This window comes from Vanessa cardui, chromosome 9, assembly GCF_905220365.1.
Source record: "Vanessa cardui chromosome 9, ilVanCard2.1, whole genome shotgun sequence".
Lineage (NCBI taxonomy): Eukaryota > Metazoa > Arthropoda > Insecta > Lepidoptera > Nymphalidae > Vanessa > Vanessa cardui.
This window is the reverse complement of record NC_061131.1, coordinates 8,116,402-8,140,740: the sequence shown is the minus strand read 5'-3', so window position 1 is coordinate 8,140,740 and position 24,339 is coordinate 8,116,402. Positions and strand designations below refer to the sequence as shown.

At 30.0% G+C, this 24,339-nt stretch overlaps 1 protein-coding gene across 1 annotated transcript; it reads left to right on the top strand.

Annotated features, from left to right (window-relative positions):
- The first annotated feature begins 2,671 nt into the window (after positions 1 to 2,671).
- Positions 2,672 to 23,263, top strand: LOC124532545 (protein artichoke). The gene is made up of 5 exons (XM_047107495.1): positions 2,672 to 2,889; positions 17,169 to 17,384; positions 17,460 to 20,582; positions 20,841 to 21,133; positions 21,657 to 23,263. Exons 2-5 carry the CDS (start codon positions 17,228 to 17,230, stop codon positions 22,227 to 22,229), a joined length of 4,146 nt encoding a protein of 1,381 aa, XP_046963451.1. The 5' UTR covers positions 2,672 to 2,889; positions 17,169 to 17,227; the 3' UTR covers positions 22,230 to 23,263.
- Positions 23,264 to 24,339: the final 1,076 nt, after the last annotated feature.

Here is a 24,339-nt window from a genome sequence, read left to right as displayed (position 1 = left end):
ATTTTCGAAAATATTTTATAATAAAATGTCAATATACTTAGTCATGTACGTCGATGTGTGTTTAAAGTCATGTGGATCAACATACTAACACTGAGAAAACCCAACAAATCCAAGGTCACTCTAATCACTTAAGCTAGATTGTCAGAAATGAGATTGTCTGGAAAGAACCACGATTTTATACATTGTTTCCAAAACAAGCAACAGTGGTCTGGTTACGTAAACATTATGTATAATTGAACATTAAAGGTCGATGGCCGTTGGAGCAGATGAATCCTAGAGTGGGGACCGTGGATCGGCATAATTCGTAGGCCCAATTAGGTCAAATAACAATCTTAAAGCTGGTAAGTCCCTCAGTTAGCAAAAAGCGGAGGCCTCCTCCTGCACTGGCTCAAATAATATTATATATTTATTGAATTAATGAAATATTACTAAAGATGAAACTATAATCTTGCGTAATTATTAAAATATTAACAGGCCAATATCAAATAATCAAAATCCTACTATATCTTTATCGCACCGATAAAATCACCAATTACGTACAATTTTAATTACGAACGCTTTCACGTGTGATTGCTACGTTCGCATTATTTAAATTAACGACGTTCCCATTTAATATTGTCAAAAGTCGTAAAATATACAGAGGTCTACAGCTTTTTACTTCGATTTGTAGGCTTTACAATTTTAAGAATGTTCAATATTTCATTTACCATCCAAAAAGTACATAGGTTCCAGTGTCGACCAAATTAAATTGGTCGACCTGACCAACAATACTATTCAAAACTACAAACGATTTTTAGATATTTTTAAATATCTTAACAATAATATGACATAATCCTATAATGAGTGTACAAATATGAAATCATACTCGCGTAAACTGATGGAACGGCAAATCCGATACGGATAAGGTAAGGATAACGGTAAGGGTTCGTGCGCAAGAATAACGAATTTACGTGCATTCCGAGGTACATCAGTGTACAAACCTTATACTCCTAGACTTCGAAATGTTCTGAGAATTTTTCAACCAAAAATCTTTTTGGCTTGATCGGAACCCCGAATCTTAGAATCTGTGACCTTTTATCTAGTTACTAGACCAATATAGTTTATAACAACATTTGTGTACCAGCACTAAAAAAAATATGAAAAAAAAAAAAACAAACAAATCTTGTATTTTTTTACAGAAACTAGTTACCGTTATGACTCCGAGCGGGCAAAATATACATAGATATATTTTTTTATTAATCCTCAAATCCAATCGCAGCCTTCTACTGGGAGGACATAACAAAAAAATCATTAAAATGTACGACATGTACACGTTCAGAAGAATTATTAATTAAAAAATATAAAAACTCTATATAAAACGCTATTGATATGTTATATTGTCCAATATTTATATCGTCCCGTAAGCTTAAAATTTTTTTATTAGCGAATAAATATTATATCTATCTGTACACGTATGTTCTTTTAAAAAGCTCATATGTCAGTATACGTCACCTATTAAATTATATACCTACATAAAATAAATATGAAATTAAGAAAAAATAAAATTCAATAAAATGTTTGTTTATTAATGGCTTAGGGTGTAATAAATATTTACAAGATCCTGCAATATAACACATGATGTGTTATATTGTAACTTTATTAATCCAACCTTCTAGTAAATTTCTCCATATAATAATTCTATTACTTTTGAAATAAGATTACCTATTCGATGTCGGTCTTTTTCGGACAGTCGGGGGAAATTTAAGACACTTAATATTAACTACTCTATAATCCGTTGAAACAAATGCAAAACGTATTAGATAATTTGGAATATGTCTTTTCACACAAATTACATGATAATCGAGTAATTGATGTTGTTAATAATTATTTATTTTATTTAGGTATAATATCATCGTAATTTGTTACTTAAAACATTACAATAAAAGCATCTACTATCTTGTGCGGCGTCCCCTTTACCGTCATACAGGAAGAGCTCCGCAAATAACCTCTTTTGCATCCAAATAGAAGTAACAAAACATGAAACTAAGCGTCAGTGGGAGGAATACTCACGAGAAGATCTTATAATATTTAAATCAGTAGCAGGAGAGGTAAAGGAAATAAATATAACAAAAGTTAACTTTTATATCATATTTTATATAATTAAAATTCCGATCAACGACTATCAAATGAAATCAATTTGGTTTGATCCTTCACGCGTGTTAAATCCCAATTTATTCCCAATCCATAACTTTCCATTTGGAAAAAAGTATAACATTTTTAAAAAACCGAGTCCACGTTTAAGGATCTCCGAAAGTTTAATTATAAAATAAATGTTATTTTTAAAATCTTGTAATCGTTTTGTCTATCTTTAAGGAAAGTTGATAATGTGGGCGGACTAAATAACACCCATGCCATTATTGTTATCCTTCTATCATGTTAATTTAACTTTATATCCGTTTTAAATGATTAAAATCTAAAAGATACTTATGTTAAGCTACGCGTTTATTTAGGCCATCATGAACCTAATGTTGGTGTAGAACACATTAGCGGAGACTTCAAACTAATCAAGAACACGGGCTCGTTCGCGTTGGCGTTACGCGTGTACGATGTTGGTAATTTATTAGCGTTTATTCCCATATAGCAATCTGTAGGAATGCCGTTCTATTACGCAGACTCCGTTGAGATCTCTCCTCCAGTGAGCTGCGGGAGTGGGAACGCGACGGTCGCTCCAGTCTGTTCCAAATACAGTTTCGGAACTATATCGCCGAGATCTCGCCGACCGCGCCATTTAAAACCGAAAGTGTGTTTATGGACAAAAGTTAAAAGTTCTATCTTGGATATTTTAAAGACTCGCTGTGTTTTTGTGGCATTATGGAATTTATTTTTAAAATTGATTACTTAATGGAAATGGTAAGTTCAAAGTTTTTATACGTATAAACAAAGATAACCGATGTTTTATGTTTTCTTTTTTTAGTTACAGTTAACGACATTTTTATTCGTTGACTTAATAGTTCGAAACTGATTTTGTACAACCTAATTATAAGATTATTTGACATGTTTAAAAACTTTAGTTATCATACTTGTAAAGAACTAATTTTTTTTTGGAAGTGTCACTTAACGTATAAAAATGCCTTTTTATTGTTATTATTGAATTGAGATACATTATTGTTATATGTAATAAGATTAAAAAAAAACATCGAAAAAAGGGGAAAAATAAATCACAGATATAGTAGTTATTACATACTCCATTAAAATATAAAATCTTTATATCAGAATATTTCCATATTGATAGAAAAGTAAAAATGAGTAGCCATCAATAAATTCTTATACGAGAGGTTCGTATATTTCAAAATCGACAAGCCGTCGCTCAGCACTCCTCGGTGGTCGTTTATTTCCCGGGAAGGATAAGCGCCATTTGTTAGATTCAAGCGAAAACAAGACTGAGATACTTTATTTTATGTTTTATGTTAACAAACTCGCCTCCTGTTTACTGAAATAGCATAAAAGTTTAAGCGGTAATCCTTGTAACTTGTTTTTTATTAACAACATTTATACTAAAACTAGAGTTATGCTCATTTATAAATTAAGGTAGGAAGTTTAGTTGTTTTTAAACTAATTACAAAATATTTACAATATAATACACAATTTATATAATTAAATTAAATCTATTGGAACATCATTGTGACCGACATATGTATGTATGTATATCTATTTATTTTGTCTCTCATACGTATATATTTCTTAATCTTTAATTATTTTAAGATAAAAGAGAATATTTTCTTCTCTTTAATCATTTAATCCATGCGTGTTTATTCATAAAAACAACTTTCAAATAAAATACAAATTGTAGATTATAAATGAGTTCTAGTTCATATCTAAAAATAATACGTTAATGCTAGCTCACCTATTAGGTGAAGATCAATATCGATTTTATAATTACACAATAATCTAGTTTTGAAATAGTAATGTCAAATGCATTAATATTTTTGGACCGACATAACTCTATCCGCCGGCGGATTCGCTCGCGTGTGGGAGGGCCGTGTAGGGCTTTAGGGATAACCTAAGCTATTTCATGTATAATCTATGTGTGTGCCAAATTTCACTAGAGATCCGTTCAGCCGTAATTGAGTAACAAACACCCATCCATCCATTCAAACTCTCGCATTTATAATAGAAATAACGCCCGGATTCATTTGTTATGCATTTCCACGAAACTTATTAATTCGTGATATTCTATACATTCCAATTAAGACATTTATTTCATTTTAAATATTTTACTGAGCGATTGGTGGGGGCAGTGGGCTTTTAATTATTTAAGTAACTTAAATAATTTCAAATACATTTAAAATAAATGTGTTTTATTAGATTGACTGACGTTTTTAAAGGGGATTTCCAAGCGCTAGAATACTATTAATGATTGAAAAGAAAACATTTAAACAATTAAATTTTTATCAAATATTAACTACAGTCGTAAAAACAGTACTACATAAAAAAAATTCAAATTTCATTTTTAGTTATAGCTTATAAGCTGAGATGAAAATAAAACATATAGGTATATACCTATACATCTAACATAGAACGAAATTTCAGATAAATTGTTATTGGTAGGAATTTAGTAGTCCCTTGTAACGTAAAAATAAATATTTAGGAAACTCCGAAACTTGATTTGGGGTCTTTTAGGATTACAAATATTGTCCCTTTTATTATATTCCATGGTATGAATACGATTGCTCGACTTTTTAATATCTGTAGTTTTTATTTATTATGTTTGAGTCTACAGAATTATAACCATTTGTCATAAGCGCTGTCTGTCACTTATATTGAGAATTGAATGATATCATAGCGTAGTAGAGCGGCCGGCTCTTCTATAATAGGTTATTTGATATTTTGACTGGAGCGTAGTTTCTCTTGCGGGACGTATGCTGTCGTACTCAATTTAATTACGGCTATATCGAGCTACAAATAACACTTTGGATATACTATTTTTTGATGAAATCTACAACATTATATCATCAACAAGAAAAATAAAGAAATTATTATTTGTTTTTTATACAATCTTAGCATTTATATTAACTTGAATTATAACGTAATATCATACACATCGCATATATTGATTGAATCGTATTCAATTTAATATACTTTGAATAATAAATTACGATGTATTTAAGAAATTTAAACACATAAAACAACTTTATATTAATATATCGGATGCAACATTTTATTTCATTAGTGCACAGCTAAAACCCATTAGGCATTTGAATCCACGTAATCCCAAAGTTGATAATGTCCTAACCTAGCTAGGACATTGTCCGCCCCACTCCTTATAGGAATGTAAATGGTGCCTAACATTTAGGCGTTGTAAGCGCTTCTTATTCTAGAAAAGAGTACATTATTTATTACGGACAACCCATTAAGCAGAGCTTTTATTCATAAATCTAAATATAATACATCTGTAAATTATGTACCCTACCAAAAATATAATAACTACCCACTTATTTACTTATCCATCATTCCAACGATCCACTCATCCACCCATATATCTATCCATTCGTTACTACTAAGTACAACCTTTTTTTCTATCCCCCTATACATCTATCAACATTTTTTCCAACCTGTACTGCCGATCGTTCCACACGTTAACCAACCGCTAATCCTCTCATTCAACTAGATAGTTGATAGATAGCAATCGACCCATTCCATCCCATCCTCGCGTCGACACAAATTCTTCAACTCGTTCACCTCATTTTCTTTCATCAAGCAAATCCAGTAATGTCTTGATTGAATGCGTTGTCATATATTATTATAAACTACATGACAGGTTTTATAACTAAGATAATCATAAATATTCTGAAATTTAACAAAGTGTTACTCTAATATTTGAACAATGCGCAAGGATAAAATTTATTAGTACATCTTATGTCTACAGTTCGCCCAGACAACACACTAAAAATTTATATAAACCATAAATAAACACCCCATAGTTTATGGATGGACAAGTCAATTTGATACTTTAATCATGTAAAGTAATAATAATGACTAACAAAATTCCTGCTGTTTCATTTTAAGCAGAAGATTTTGAATTCCACTGTCAGATGACAGATTCACTACCGAGTGTGAGATCAGTAACTTGGCACAAATAAAAGTCATAAAAAAAAGAAAAGAGATCAGATAATATCATTAAGCTCATGTAATCATGTGCATAGGATAATTACGTACAAACTTTATTTATCAAGATCGTTTTTCTTCTTATTTCTCAAAATAAAATGCATGAAATACCTTCATCGTTATCCGTACACGGAACAACGCAATCTTGGTAATAGGCTCTCGGGAATAATTTATTAAATTGTTTTGTCGAATAAAAATTGCACAAATTCTAAATATAAAACAAAAACACTTTTCAACAACAAATCTTTAAATTGAAACTGAAATCGAAAACCTTTGAAAGGTCTTAACGATTACTGATAAAATTCATCTTCGTTTACTTGACTTCCGTGAACATTGAATGAGCATATTAATATAGGTATCTATATCTACTAATAGTATGGCTCTATGTAGGCCCGTCTGTGTGATATTCACTCGTCATTTATTTGACTACTAAGCATCAACGCTTTGGATTGCTTGGAAAGGTGAATCACGTAATGTATACGTAAATTATTAACTTTATCAGATTCCTTTTAAGATGTCATTCTTTCGAGCATGACAAAACTAATAAATAGGTTTTAGAGATAAGACAAACGCGGCGCACGTAAAACGCACGAACGAATATGTAAATCACAGACTTCGTCCTATCGACCTGTTCGAAGTGTCATTCCATCGAACTCACTGAGGCAAAAAAGTTATCTTATACGTTTTAAAAATTAGCCAAACGCAACGCAACGTAAGATATTCGAATAGCATTTTACTTGTGTGTTTTGCTAGCGGTCGCTATTCATAATTAATTATAGAACCACGAAATTCTTAAAATGATTGTGTAAAATTATCCAGTTTCAAAACATAACAAAATCTTACGTAGAGTCTTCTAGTCCAGTATACTGATAATTCGATTTGCTAATAATTCAATTTTTAAATTTCAATCAGGCATACTCCTAACATATTAGAAAAAAAATCACGTCTGTATTATACTTAGTTTTATTAAAATCATATGTAAATATATTAATTTTAATATTACCTAAAGTAAACTATTCTCTGGAGCTCATTCTCTCAATATAAAAGAACATGTCTACACAGGAGATTACTCACGGTCACGGTATAACATTCTTTCAATTTAGTAATATTACTTTGGTACTGTCTCTCGAGACTAATTAATTATATTTTTTTATGTAAAACGTAATAAATTAGAAAATGAACTGAATTCCATGCAAACGAAGATCGTGAATTCTTATATAGCGATAAACTACATAGACTAGAAAAATCTATCAATTCAAGAGTAAGATATGAAATAAGTTATTACAGAAATGTGGTACCGCTCATTTTTGTAAGCTTTATGCATTGTAAGTTTTAATCCTTTTCTAATAAATTGACTAGATAGTGTTAAGTATTGCTATTTACCCAAAACCTTTCTAAATCGATTGTTATATTGTGTAATTATTAATACAAGATGCTTAAAACGATGACAACATCTCTCATGCTTAGATACCTCAATTTGATGAAGTGTAGGAAAATCTAAGTCTAAGGTTTTATCTTTCTGGGTTCTTAAGAAACATACTCCACGTATGTTGTAATGTTGTTGTGTGATGAAATGAATGGATGGATACACCTGACAGATTCTCATACGCTATATGCGAGATTAATCATAAGACAAATTAACACTTGAAAATACAGTTGATTGTCCGGCTTAAACTAATAATAATCAGCTAGAACAAAATAATCGGCTAGAATTCATATCTTCCTACTTCTGAGCCATTCGCGGCTATTACTATATTGAATTGAACTTCCTTCGTGACACATAACTACAAAATTCATTCTACTGCTTCACGTTAGAAACTATCACAGTGATCATATCAAAGGACATCCTTTCTAATTTCTTTCACACTGAGGATTTGGCTTTGGAACTTTCTTCCCATTGACGCGAGAAAAGCAATCACTAAAAAGTAATTTAAGTACAAGGTTAAGACTTTTTCTTGTGCTACAGCGTACATAACAGTCTCTGTGTAAACATTTTCTTCCCTTATGTTCCCCTTGACTTAAGTTAATTTGCTTTTTTTTCTCTTTTTTATAATTAACCTGACTGTTTACTTGTGTTATCTTTATTTTAATTTTGTACTATTTGTATTAGTGTTTTATTTTATTCTTTGTTCAACTTAGGGTTCATTGAAGGACTTTAATTAAAAATACGTATATAGATAAGACTCGCTTGTAAATATACTTCTTTAAAAAGCTTGTAATGGATAGAAACTAGAACTAAAATATTATATCGTGTTATAAGAATAAGTACTCCGATCATGAAAAAGTATTCAACAAAAATATTGCACTCAATACACAATATATGTTTAATCAAATAAGAGTTTAATCATTTAAACAAATAATCGAACTCGTTAATCGCTTAAAACGAAACTGATGTGTACAAACTCAATGCAATTTTATGGAAATTTGTTGATATTGCACGTCCGCTCATCTTTATGTAGAAACTACGTCACGTCGAGATGAACAGTAGTGTGAAGCCTGAGGCGATGAACCTGAATGTGTTAACTGAATGCCCAGCATGTATGTGCATGCTATATGTGTTCTTATATAATTATAATATTAAATAAAGCAACGAAATTTATTTTATTATTTCCATCCTAGCTATTACGAAGTTATGGATTTAATTAATATATTTTTATTATAATTGCGCAGTTATTCTTATTTGCACTTCAATGTATTTTACATTTAACAAAGATAAATATCGTATTTGACCTTAATTTATTACTACTTAATTGTGTATTTTCTCAACAGAATGTTGTGTACATAGAACTGTTTAAATAAACTTAGCGCCAACAATTTTGCTTTTATGTAAACGACAGCGGTTACTGGATGTGTTTAGTTAAATTGCCAAAATGTAAACATAATTATAATTATTCTTTTAATTAAGGGGCAAAGTGTTGAAGTTCGCTACAAATTGGTATTATTAGGATACCGCATTTCCATGTACATTAATTGGTATCAAGCACATGTGAACCTAACCAACTTAATTAGTTTATCCCGCAACTAAAATGAACAATGAATTCTGACTATAATATAAAGTTTGCCAGTCAATTATTGTTTCAGGCTCTCTGTTAACTCTAAACAAATAATACCTAATTCAGATGACACAAAAACACCTTTGAGAAATAATCATGCTTAACAATCTATAATATAAACCATATATTCAAACTATTACTCAATATATAAAAGAATATGCGATTTTCTAGCGTAATCTAAACGCATGTTTTAAACACTTTCTAATATACTTTAACCCTCCAATTAAGTGATAAGCTTAAGCTAGGTGTGAGGTGGACGATATCCTATGGGGGAATTTTGTAGAATACATTGGAATATTTTTCTTGAGTTATTATTATTTCTTTACAAACAGTATTAATGGCATAGATAAGTTTGCACTTTAGAAACAAAAAATACGAATTAAACCGAGCATTATCTTAGTACTCTACTAGTTCTGTTCCAGTTTAAAGGATTAGTGAGTCAGTATAACTACAGGCACAAGAGTTTACATCTTAGTTCCCTTGTTTGGCGGTGCATTGGCGATGTAAGGAATCGTCAAACTTTCTTACAGTGCCAATGTCTGTGACCACTTACCATCTGGTGAACCATTTGAATGTCTATCAACGAATGATATAAAAATGGGCTTTTTTGTTTGTTTTTAATCCCGCTGCTAAAACATAATTTTAAAACCACTGTTTATGACGTAATAATTTCTAGATGTAAGTACAGACAAGAATTAATTGGCCCACATTTGCAAGTAGATTACCAACCTAAGGGCTCAAGGGACGGGCCATTTGTCAATGTAATCATCTTTTCATGGGTCTGAATGGGTACTATCTTAGGTAGGTACGTAAAATATAATATATAGCGAATTGTAAAAAGGATTCCCATTGTATTTGAATATTGTAAATAACAAAGTATAGTAAATTCTAGTTAGAACTGTATCGAAGTAAACTTTATTAGGTAGACACACATTAGAGTTACTATGGAATTAAGAAATTTTTTGTTTTTTTTTTTTTTTTAAATAATCATTGCAAAGATATTATCTTTTATAAAATCAAACAACAAAGTCATATTTAGATCTCAAACACTGTCATCAAATGCTATCACTCACCTCGCCAAGCCTTTGTGTTAACATTTCTACCGTAATATTTTTGACACCGGAGTGTCATCTACTTGTCATGTAAACGAAACAAACAGCAACTTTACCTTTAGTCGTTCCATTAAATATAAATGTTTTCATTTTAACAGCTTTATTGAATATCTAAAATCTCAATAAGCTGTCTTAGCTCTAATATGTTTTTAATTTACATTAATTGTAAAGTTTTCTCAGATTCGGTATGTAGATTCTGTTGAGAATAAAATAAAGTTTTGAGTAAAAAACTAACAACTGAATAGAAAAATTCGACTGCACGTACTGCAAACTAACTGATTAGATATGTTGTATGTTTTTAGTTTAAGTTTACGTATGCAGGCAAATGTTTTAAGCAGGTTTTTTACTTATACTTTAAATTTTACCAGTGAATGTTTCTAATAATAAAATCGTGTTTTAATGTTTTATATAAAATAGAGATAAATGATTTTGCCTAGTTTTTTACCCTTATATTTAATTTAATTTATTTGAACTGTAAGTAAACTGCCTTAAAAACCAAGCTTAAATTATTATATAGGAAATATCGAGGCATGTGGCCAAAGTTATATGAAATTGAATTGATTACGAAATGCTTATGTATTTTAAGCAATTCAATAAAATATTATTATAAACGACTTATGTTTATATTATGCATGAAAATCCACGAACACTTACCCCGCTCTTTTTACAGGCTTAAATTTAACTTAACCTTTTAGTATGTGTGGGTTAAATCTAGCAACTGAATTTCAGACCACTTCCACCCAACAGATTGTGGTCACAATTATGTAGAGTCTAGTTTACTAAATGTTGTTCGTTTTAGTATATGTCTTAACTAAAATAAAAGCAACAAAATTAAATAAAAGCATATTTTCTCATTAGTGTCTTTTTAATCTATGAACTTATTTACCATTTACTAGAAGAATACTTAGCTTCGCTGGGGTAAACTAAATGAAACTTAACAAATACGGTTCATCAGTTACTTTTCATGTAACCTTTTCATAAAGGTTGAGATTATCAAGCATATTTTATATTTCGGTGGTTCAAACCAACAATGATCATTCTTTCATATCATGCACAAAGGTCTGTCATTGGTAATACTGTTTCGAAATTCGGTTACGTAGTAGTTGCGCTGTTAAAATTTTTACATTCACAGAGATACTGCGTCGTGGTTTTTTTTGCAGGAATCATTGTATGAAGGTTCTTACCGTATCGTAGACAATGAATGTTTAATGGTTGCCAGATGACATTACGTAACGTGATTTTATTTCACAAAATATCAAGCAAACCGAAAAACCGAATTTTACTTGAATTTTATTGACCAGAAATGATTATTTTTTAACAATCTATAATTTATTGTGGATATGTTTCTATTGAGTCTACTGTACCCCTGCACGAAATTAATATTTGGAACGCATCCGTAAACGTCAAATATGGCCGCCCATTGGACTGTCATGTCATTGAATTTCATGGATTTAATATTGAAATATCTCGATTATACGAGTTTCGTGTACATAGTCGACAAAAAAAAAACATTTTTTAAGGATCTATTTAGGTTTCAATCGGGTCTATCGAACACCTTCATGACATTATTTATATAGATTCGTTATACCTAGTATTAAGTAATAATACTTTTAAAAAATAACTTAATTTTTTTCTGACATTAAATGAAAATAATTTCGAGAAAGAGAAAACTTTATAAGCCAGCTAAAACGGGTTTCATATCGACACATCACAAGTTGTGACTCAAAAAGCGTTACTAATAAAACGATGTAGTGCAATTTACTTATATTTTTATGATATCTAGAAATTGCAAATGTATTTTATATTAGAAAACGAGAACGTGTTTTTGGAGTCTGAGCAAGAATTGAGACGGGATTGCATTAGAAATTCGCATCCCGAATTTAAGGTTGGGGAAGGGGTGGGGGGTAAGGGGGGGTGGTGTAGTACCTACACCACCACTCCCCCCGCGCGGAAATCATTAGTTTTTTTTTTTTTCAATTTTTAAATTTCAATACTAAAATCATCAGAATTCGTACTGTTAGTTAAATTTTGGAAGGGGAGAGATATAAAATTCCAATTATTGGTATACAATGTGATTTCTGGCGCTGCGCCGGCCGCTGCCGCGGCACGCTCGCTTCGCTCGCTCGGCTTGCGCAGCGTTTGGTCATAAAATCTAACCTAACCTAACCTATCCTTAGCTACTGTAACTATCTACTATTTTTGTTGCCGGAGTGGCTTCGCCACTCCTGTGCCCCTCACAGCTGTTAATTTTGGGTGAAAAATAGAAACAACAATAGGTATATTTTAGAAATTTATAAGAACCATTTATCTGTATATATACTTGACTAAATTTAATAATGCGATAAATGGATCTTTTTTATATTTTATGTTATATTGTATTCTATTATCATGTTCGTAAAATCTTCTGGGTGATTATTATTTTCTTTACAAAAGAATCGCTTCACTACAAAATTAAATTAAATTACGTTTTTTTTACTATAAATTAATATAATACAGTAAATAGTATATAGTATTTGTTAAAATATAATACAGAAAAAAGCTAATAAACATAAAAATAATGATTTAAGGTTAATTATAATGTAAAATATCGATCCGTTACACGTAACTTTAAACGCACATTAAAAAAAAACTATGGGTTTCCGCGGGTTGGGAGTGGTAAATTTCGAGAGAGGGGAACAACCCCTTTAAGAAACAACCCCTACTATCATAAAATTCGGGATGCGAATTTCTAATGCCGACCCATTGAGACAATAGCTTTGGAAAATCAATTTAAAGTTGTATTATTTTTTGTTCCACCGTAAGAATGTATTGAGACCTTAATTAATTTTTGCCAGTCTACTTGTGTGATTTGACCCCAACCGGGCAATACATGTCCAATAGTAACATGGAAGTTAAAGTCTGGGTGCCATAAAATAATAGCTTGTTATTATAACATTTTTTTTAAATATTAATTCCAGTGCTTTTTGTCAAAGATTACCCTCTAAATATTTCTAAGACATTTAGTAAATCTTACGACTTCTGTATGTTAGATAATTTTACAGATTTTAGTAAATTTAATGTTCTGACATTTATTAAATTTCAGGGTCATATTACTTAATAATCACAATATTTTAGAAAACGATTAAAGTAAGGTTAATAAAAATGGTTATTCACTTCTAATGGTCTATATCTGTAAAAACTGAACAAACGGTCTATTAGTTCTAACCAAACTAAATTATGATAAATGATTATATTTATTTAAACGTACACTATGCGCTTATTAAAAATGTACAAAACGCCATATAACATATATAAGGTACACAGTGCGTTCAGTACTATGTTTTTGATGAATTAAAATAATAAACTGTAAAGATCAAGAGGCTTAAGGACGTTCTGTGAAAAATTGAACATGATTGTATAATACGGGAGGATGAACGCCATAATATATTTTTTTACAAAAACAGTACTAGGTACGTGGATAGCTATAAGCAGAGTGGAAGGCTAAAAAAAATGATGGATTGTATTAAGGCTTATATTTGAAAGATAGTAACTGCTGATATGAGTAAAGGATGAATTGAAATAGCAGAGTGCATTGACCCCAAACAAATGACATAAAGGCAAGCGACTGATGATGATGATGTTAATGACAGACATTTCAGCCGAGAATGTCAAACTTTAATTGAATCTTGATTACATACATAAAAATAATGCCTTTAATGCCAGTTATAAATAGGAAATAGTAAATCATACTAAGAGCATATAAGAATTAATAAAGTAATACGTAATTATATAATACGTAATAAAACTACGCAAAGAAAAAATATGGGCATTTATTAGTTTCCAAGTATTATATCAACGTAAAAAAATAATAATTACAAAATAGTATTGTTATTTATAGAAAGAGTTTTTAAAATTAAAATATTTCTAATAGTATTTATTAACATAATAATAATAAGTAGCTTTAAAGTGTCATGTCATATACGCAGTCATGATATATACCGTAACTATATTGAATTCTTATTTGTTTACTAGCGACCAATCGCATTGCAACGGTACATTGCTGATATTAAACATAGCTACTACAGATTGTCTTACAATATTCACAGCTTATTTTTATTTTTTCATTAGACAATGTATATCCCTGCTATATCCTTGCGTTTAAAATTAATTAATTATTATACATATAAACATTCCTAATGAATAAATCTACTCATTGAAAGAAAACCGCATCAAACGTTGTGCATGCACAGGGACAGACTTCTTCGTCTTTGCTTTCTACCATGGGAAGATGGCTAAGAACTTAGTAAATAATTAAAAACACATGTGTCGAAACCAACAAAAAAAATCGAGTTAGCAACGTATTTACGGTGAAATAAAAAAAGTTGCAAGTTTTATACAAATTACCTATCGGTTAGAGGTTATGACAGAACATTTATTATTTAGTCAAAGTGAACCTCAAGTCTGCTTGTGACATATTGAGAAACAAGGGTTGGGTAGTAAATCGATCTTATAATTACATAAGTTAACCTATAAGCTAAGTACATATTATATCATTGAATTATACATTTTGAATATATTGCATAGCAATTATCAATTTTCTGTACTATTATGAACCGGCTTTTATAATGAATATAATTATAGGTAGAAGGGGTATATTATTATATGAAGCTCAGGGTTGACAGAAAAGTTATGATCAGAGAGCTTTACAGTTTTAGAGCTTTTTCTTAAAGTAGCAATATCTATGGCCTATGTACGAGAGTTATAAATAACTCACCATTTTATGATATAAAAAATAAGAGTTGGTTAAACTTTGTTACGTGATGATAAAATTTAATACGATCAAAATATTGGTTTAATTAAGAAAGATTTTACATAAAATGAATAGTCATGTAATACAAATTTTAGTGATTTACACTTTTGATTTATGCTTAAAATCATTGCCATCAAATTAATTCATTGATTTAAAGGAAATTGATTTGATCAATTATTTATAGAATTATTTTCGTAAACGTGATTAAAAAATCGTGGTATTTTAGTCTAATAACTCATGAACTATTTATTAGAATATTAAATATATATTGAAACAGATAATGGAGTTCTATCCGAATGGAAAAGAATCAACCTATCATAAACCGTAAGTGTCGTAAGAGTCAATAGTGAATATATAAGTATATTAAGTGAAGCCTTTGTTAGAATTTGCTGCAACTACCAGTATGGTGGTAGAAAACCACCACTAGCAAAAGCATTCCCGAAGGGAGCTGGCGTCAGGGCGGGCTACCACAAAATTCTGTGTAATTTCGTTTTAATGCAGATTACACACATCACCTAAAATGAATGGAAAATTTGAAGCGATTTATAATTTATATACGCATAAATGTTTTGTTAAGAGAAATAAAACCTTTTTATTATTTACCGCCTGATTTAAATATATGTATATTCTTAGCAAATTATAAATATTTAATTTTTGTTCAACACAAGTAATAATAACACATTTTGTATTATTTTATATTCAGTCCATCCATGGCGATTTCGTGGGTTCCTATGTCTGCGATTTCATTCAATCTGTATAGGTTTTAAAATTCCCTTTACTTTAAGAACAAACGGAGCCTATGAAAATTCAATGGTTTATAATGATAATCATGAATTTCAGTTAAAAATCCTGTTTTTCATTAATTGGGCAGTCACAACCTAAAAAAAAGTGGTGTAAATAATTATTAACGTTGTACGAGACATTTTGTTATACTTGTCGTTATTTGCTATAAATAGTTCCCGAAGTAAAACAAGTCACACAAATTACGTTAGTCGAAATGATCTGTACTGTACAAAGTTATCTCGCCAAAACCTTAATAACCGTATTTTTACAATATATAATTTTCGTAAGGCATCAAAGACCTTTAGATTTTAATTAGAATTAGCAATAACGAGTATTCAAAGTTTAAGTCATTTTATCATGATTTTCTGAATACCCTAATTTGTTAGATAGTAAGGTACCTATTTCTCAACATAAATGTAGGTAATTAAGTTTCGCATTTGATTAATGTAGTGAATATTTTGAGTACATATTTAGAAATCGTCAAAATTTTGTAAATTAACTTTGCAAATATAGGCCAACCAAGCTAAGCTAATAAAATTTATTTTAAGGCATTCATAGTATTCGTTTCTTACGTTTGTAAATGAGGTATAAATTTTACTATAAACATTTATTTTCTAGACGTTTTTAATAATAATTTAATCAATCTTAAATAGAAAACAATCATTGAGTAGTAATGCTAAGCATTAATATAAAAATATATTATCCATAATGTCCACATCATACGAATACAAATTTATTCGGTAAATATTTAAGCCCATTATACAGACGGCTTTTGTTTATTCTTAAAGAAATAAATGGCACCTTACATTAATAAAGAGAGTAATTGTGCATATCTACAGAAACGACGATTAATTAAGCCCCTTCGTAGCGTAATACTTTAATTAGAGAGCAACGCCAATTCCTTTGTGTAATTATAAAAGTTTGAAAAACATCTTCCTTGTTTATAATCTTTTAAATTAAAATCAATAGGAAAATGTGATGTAATTCAACTTCAATCGTGTATTGATAATGCATGCATTATATAATTGTATATTTAACATCTTTATTGTTTTCAGAATAAAAAACTTCTGTATATTTTTATTTTAGAGAGGCTACATAATAATCTCAAGGCTCATATAAATTAAGAAAATAACATTTTATGTAGAATTGTCAAACATTAACAGTAATAACAATAAAAAAGGCATTATTTATCCGGCTTTTGAACATATACTAGAATATAATTTTTGATATACAAGTTATTTAATTTTAGTACCTAATATTTCCTATATAATATTGTTTTTGTTGTAGATTGATGGCGTCCAAAAATTTGATGTTTTAAGAGAAATATGTTATTGAAATGATGTTTAATGAACATGGGCATATTTATTCGATCAAGGATTGTGAAATGTGGTATATACGCCTTTTTTCTAATCGTCCATATTCCGATACTGCAAGGCGAAGAACATTCACAGTGCCCGAGTTTATCAGATAATCCTATATGTCCCTGTTATAAATTTAAAGAAGGTACGTTTTAAAATTAATATAAATTTAGATTAATAATACTATAATTCACTACATGTTTTGATTATATCGTTTCAGGATTATTTTTGGAGTGTCCCAGTGCTACTCCCAGCGTTGTAAAGAATGTTTTAACAAAGATAAAAGGAATTATTCATTCGTTATCAATATATGATTTAGAGCGTTCAACGACGGAATTGAGCAGCGATTTTTTTCCTTCACACGTAAAAATTAACCATCTACAAATTACACAGTCTGGTGTAAATAAAATTAACCCCAATGCTTTTACATCAATACGTGATTCGCTGGAATCGTTAAGTGTAATTGCCAGTAAATTAAGCAAAATTCCGCACGAATCGTTCTTTGAACTATTTAACATTGAAGCGCTTGATTTCCAACTGAATGATATTAAAGAAATTCAAGCATATACTTTCAAAGATCTGAAACTAAAAAAAATTAACCTGAGAGGTAACAAAGTAGCTAATATCTCTGATTATGCATTCCAGAACTTAGATGAAACTTTAAATGAGATAGACATGACTGAAAATTTTCTGGAAATATTTCCTTTACAGCCTCTTGGAAACTTAAATAAACTGACAAACCTTAGATTAGCTTGGAATAAAATTAACTCAATTCCTGGAAACATCAATGTTACTATACCAAACTTATTAAATCTAGATTTAAGTTCAAACTTGTTTACAAAAATAGAAAAAAATTGGTTTAAGAGTATGCCTAATATAAAAATGTTAATTTTTTTTAGTAATGAAATTCAAGAAATAGCTGAAGAAGCGTTTTATTATTTAAGGAATATAGAAATAATAGATTTAAGTAGAAATAAAATTGTAAATATAGGAAAAAATACTTTCAGCAAAAACTTAAATGTACGCTCTATAGATTTAAGTCACAATCATTTACACCATATAAATGGTGTATTTAGTAATCTTAAGCATCTATCTGAGGTATTTTTATCGGAAAATAATATTCTCGAAATACCTAATGATGCCTTCAATAATACAGTGGGATTAAAAGTTCTTAACATAGAACATAATGCTATACAATTGCTACGTCCAAACTGTTTCGATTCATTACAAAATCTAACGCAACTTCACATGGGATCAAACTTTTTAAAAATACTTCCAAAAAATATACTCACCTTTAATCGTAAACTCGAAATTATAAGCTTAGATAATAATAAAATTCAAGAATTAGATGATTCAGTGTTTGAAAATTTGGTCTCCATAAGAGAAATAAGGTTGCAAAATAATAAATTAAGTCATGTCAAACGAAATGTATTTAGCCCACTGCCAGAACTCTTAGAATTACACTTACAAAACAATGTAATTAAAAATATTGATTCACACGCCTTCATTACCCTACGTAAGCTACAGCATATTAATTTGCAGGGTAATAATTTAACCACGATAGGCGATGTATTCCCAAATCGAAACTCTTCATTAGTATCTATCCAACTAAGTGCTAATTACTTATCCTTGTTGAAAAACAGCTCCCTTAGAAGTCAAACGAATGTACAGATTATGTGGCTTACGCAAAATAGTTTGAAAGTTTTGACAACTAATTTATTTAGTGACTTATTTAATATCCAAAGATTATATTTAAAAAATAACAGCATTATGCATATCGAAAATAGAACGTTCATGCATCTTAAGAAAATAAAATACCTAGATATAAGTAATAACAAAATTAGTGACATAAGTAATGAAACATTTTATAATCTTGTAACGTTGGAAGAACTGTTACTGAAAAATAATAACATTAAAAATGTGGCAAAGGACGCATTTAAGTATTTAATTAAACTCAAAACACTAGATTTATCTGAAAACAAGATTATTTTTCTTGATTTCAATATTTCTTCTTTACCAATTAAGTTAATACGGCTCAACCAAAATTTTATATCTTTAATAGATGAAAAGTCATTACAGACGTTACCAAATTTAAATGAAATCGAACTTAGAAGTAATGTACTAACTTGGGAAGATATTCTTTGCATTCAATTGCCAGGATTAAAGTCTCTTGTTATTTCTAATAATAATTTTACGCATTTAGATAACAAAACTTTTTCGCATTTACTTTCGCTACAATCACTAACACTCGTAATGTCAAACATATCGCAACTACCTCCTGCCACATTTTTTAAAAATCAAAATTTACTAAGAGTTAATCTGGCACATAATAACTTGAAAGACTTAAACAAAGACGTATTTGCTTACACTACCATATTACAGGAATTAAATTTGAAGGGTAATCGATTTACAGACTTCCCGCATGTTGCATTATTCAATGTTACTTCGCTCGAGGTTCTAGATTTATGTCACAATCAATTGCAAGGCATTGACTTCTTTAAACTAGTGGGTTTACATAATTTACGAACTCTTAATGTTTGTGATAATCGCATTTCTGTATTGAGTGGTTTTAAATCTCCCTCGCTTAAAAATTTGATATCAATAAACTTGAGTCACAATATGATAACAGTTCTTCCACCGAATTTCTTACAGCATTCAGTAGGATTGAAAGAGATAGATCTATCGCATAATTTCTTCAAGCATATTCCTAGTAATGGTATGTCAGAAACAACTTTTCCAAGTGTAACTGTATTAAATATATCTTCAAATTCTATAGAGCAATTGCTGCAAACATATCCAATCAAACAATTTCCACTTTTAGAGGAATTAATTGTTACCAATACAAATTTATCTATTATAACTAGTAAGGATTTTGAAAACTTTAATTCTTTAAAGAAATTAGTTTTAACACAAAATTTTATAACGAGACTCTCACCTAGTGCGTTTCTGAAATTGCATAATTTGGAAACATTGGATTTAAGTAGAAATAAATTAGAAAATATTCCAAGAGAGAGACTTCAAGGACTATACTCAGCTAGACTGATAAACATTTCTCGCAATACGATCAGAGAATTGGAGGAGTTTGCATCTGATTTGCAGAATTTGCAGATATTGGATCTGTCTTTTAATCATATCACGAGAATAACTAAAGACGTTTTTCAAAACCTACCTAGTCTCAGCGAACTCTACTTAAGTGACAACTGGCTTTCAACAATAGTATCAGATATATTTTCAAAGTCGAAGAAAATTGCATATATTGACCTCAGTCGAAACTACTTTGAAAAGATACCATTCAAGATGCTTCATTCATTGGAAATGCAAATTAAAAAGATCGCTTTCGATGGTAAGCAATACCTTATTATTATTACCTCGTGATTATTAATTTTACACGGTGTTAATGAATATGTTATCCATCTTTAATAGTAATACTAATAGAGCATACCATATAAGGCTCTAAGATCTTAATTTTAAAGATTTATGAACACATCAATTCAACTCTTTTACTTTCATACAATTTTCATTGTAAATAACATTAAATGATGAATTTGATATTTAATTTTTTGTTTAAGATTAAAATTTTAATAAATCTTTTCTTTCTCAGATAACCCTATGACATGTAATTGCGAATCTCAAGACCTTTGGATATGGATGCAAGATCATTACAAAATAGTTTTACAAGGAAATACAAAATTACGCTGCGAGTATCCAGAAAATCTTCGTGGTTACAGATTTTTAGAACTCCCGTCTCAGAAACTTTGCGATGTGCCTGTCGTAATCCGTATAGCCATACAGGACATACAGACGTATTCTGTTTTAGTTTCTTGGCAAAGTCGCAATCAAAGTGGCTTAAATGGATATCAAGTAGCGTACTTTCGGGAGCAAATGCCAACAATCGTAAGTAAAAGCAGATAGTGATTATTCTTATTTTAAACTTAATCTTTTATTTTTGTGTAAGTTCCAATGACATAACAATGACAATGCATAAAACTATATTTTATTATTAGTGACTATACTATTTAATCATTTCAATTCAAGTTATTAAAATTACAATAAAACATTATGGGTGACATTAAAAATTAGGAAAAAGATTTTGTAAGAATTATTTTATACAGTTTAAAAATAATGTTATATAAGGGAAGCCTAATCGTTGATATGTCACGCCTAATTTAAATATATGGAAAATATATTTAAAGTAGGTAGACCAAACATTACACCAAACATTTGAATACAACGGCTGTGCATCACTTCAATGGACCATAAAAAATATTTATGACCCACGCTCGAGGTTATTGTGTTTGTACTGTGAATCCGTTTAAATCTTCTATTAACAATGGTTTATATGACCCACAAACTTTTCCAAAGATTAATACAAATGTGTTGAACAACTGCTGAACATACTTTACTTTGTTTGTCACAGATAAGAGGCAAAGTTTTGAATTCGACGGCCAGAACAACGAGATTAAATCACTTGACACCAGGAGCGCGATACGTAATTTGTGTTATCGCTGTTGGCGATTTTGGAAACAATGCAGCATCAACGACGCCCAATGCAAGAATAGCGTCTCCGTCTGTAGGAAATGCAGGAATGAATTTGTATGGGGATGAACAAATTTTCAATCACCTTCGATCGTATATGAACGATTCTTACATAAGTAAGTGTACAAGTGTAAGCACGATTGAAATATTTAGTGCAGCGCTAGATAGTCCATTTTCAAACACTTACATGGGCATTGCCGAAATGTTGACACGAAGACTTAGTTTGGTTGTGGGCTGTTGCATAGGACTTTTAGTTTTTATTGTACTAGTGTCAGTATTAGGATATATGAAGACGAAAAAACGACCAGTAATACCAAAAGATGTTGTCCAGCAGCCTCCTCAATATATTTCATATGACAATTTTACTGCAACGAATGTTGAAGTTCAATCAACAGATATAGATATAAATACTATTTCTAATAAAACGACAACACAATTTAAGCCATGTGAGTAGGAACTTAGAGTAAGAGATCTAATGTATTCTTATTCCATGTCAAAAAGAAAACATGCAATTGTATATAATTTGATTTTATTTCATGTATTTATACATAACATTTTGCTTAGTGTTCACCATAAATTTATTAGAGTTTTATCGTCCATCGGCCTATTTTGAAGTCAGACTTTAAAGTGAGCTGGCAAAAAATTATAAAGATTCAGTAATGATAAAGATGAAGTCTCATAAAATCTTAATAATGCCGTTACAGAAATGGAGTGTAAATTGCGTCTGCATATGAAAGCTCAGAAATTTCCTGTTCATACAAAATAAGTTTAATTTTATCGATAACACTTACAAATGTATGCCCAGTAGGCCAAAAATGTTATTGCTTTCTAATCTGGTTAGCGAAAATTAGGAAAATTTAATGTAGTTAATAAAAAAATTATATTATTTTACTTTTATAATGAAAATTTTGTAATATTACTTACTGTTTTATAATAATAGTATAATTTTAAGGCGTAAGACGCTTCACGTTTTTATATTTCAGTATTTTATTGTACCAAAAATTGTGAACTATTTTTAATTCTAATTACAAATATAGATAATGTATATAAAAAAAATTGCCAAATTAGTAACGAAATGTATGAAAACCTTTATATGCTCTATAATATTTACAATTTATTTGACTTATGAGTAACAATCGAATGTTTATTGGGACTTATTATAAGACTAAGTTTTAAATGTAAGTGTAAACAAAAATATCATACTTTAGCGTAAAAGTGTAATACCATAGTTAGAATAGACTACTGTTTTAAAAATGACAATCTGTTTAAAATAATAATTGTAGTGTTGATAATAAAAACTTGAAAACTATTTTATTTTTTGCTTATAGTATTTCGATGTTATAAAATTACATATATCGTCACCTTGCAAAGTCAATAGGTTCGGTATGCCAAGTAAGATGATATACGAGTATGCAGATATTCGAGCAATTTCGATCAAACTTCATATTGTAAGTAACAAAGTATTTATTGCCTATTTTCATGGCGATTAAATACATACATTTGCAGAACTATAAATAAACATTTAAGTTACTAAGAATTTTTCTTTTGTTATGTCTGCAACGTTCCGTAGCCTTTAGGAGAATTAAATGAATTATTCAACTTTTGGAGTCGCATCTGCTTTCGTCCATTTCTCAAGCTCGTCTCTTTCTTTTGCTTACAAAACGAAATGAGAATAAGAAGATTCTATTGATATTATGGGATTAAGCTTTAAAAAATTTTTAAATTAATATGTTAGTTTTATAGGAAAATTTGTTTTATTAAACAATTATTTTCACTAGTGTATGAAAAAACATACTGGATATGTAAACAAACTAATTTCTTTTAACAGTCGCAGTAACAGAGTTCTCAGCTTGTATTTACGTTACTTGTTGTATTACGTATACTTTTCATAAAACAATGATTTAGGCATTTTTATATATTTAAGATTTCTCTACAGCAGAAAAATGTAAGGTATGTCATGCCAAATTACGATTTATTTACTAACACTTATCTGTACACGATTAGCTTTCCAGCTCTTTGCCCTTGAGTTACTTTATCCAGGATATCTTCGTCAGTGAGCTCACAACTGGCAATTCAGGCTCTCTCTTGGCATCCACCTCGACTCTGGAAGACTGAAGTCACCACCAATAATCCCCCACTGTAAATACCACGATACTGAAGGTTAAATTCCGCCAAAGAACTATTCGTAAAGTTCTTCTTTCCTTCAATATTCGTTAGTCCACTCGACCCACATACGTCCTGACGCCAACCTTGCGATCATACTGCGAATTGTGCTCTCGGTTTGGTATCTAGATGGTGCTACATATCTGATTACCGGGAATGTGGTTTCCATTGTAGCCACTCAGTTGATGATATTCTAGTTTACCTGAAATGCATATGGGTTAAAGCATTTCACTCCAAGGCTCAGGCATTAGTAACAAGTTTAGACACAGCGAAGACGTTTGATCATATCTGGCACAAAGTACTTCTTTTAAAGCTTCCCAGGAAATTATATAACAGGATACACCTTCGGACACCTTCGGATACCCGGATGTTTTTAAGGCTTTTTGTACCTATTGAAACCA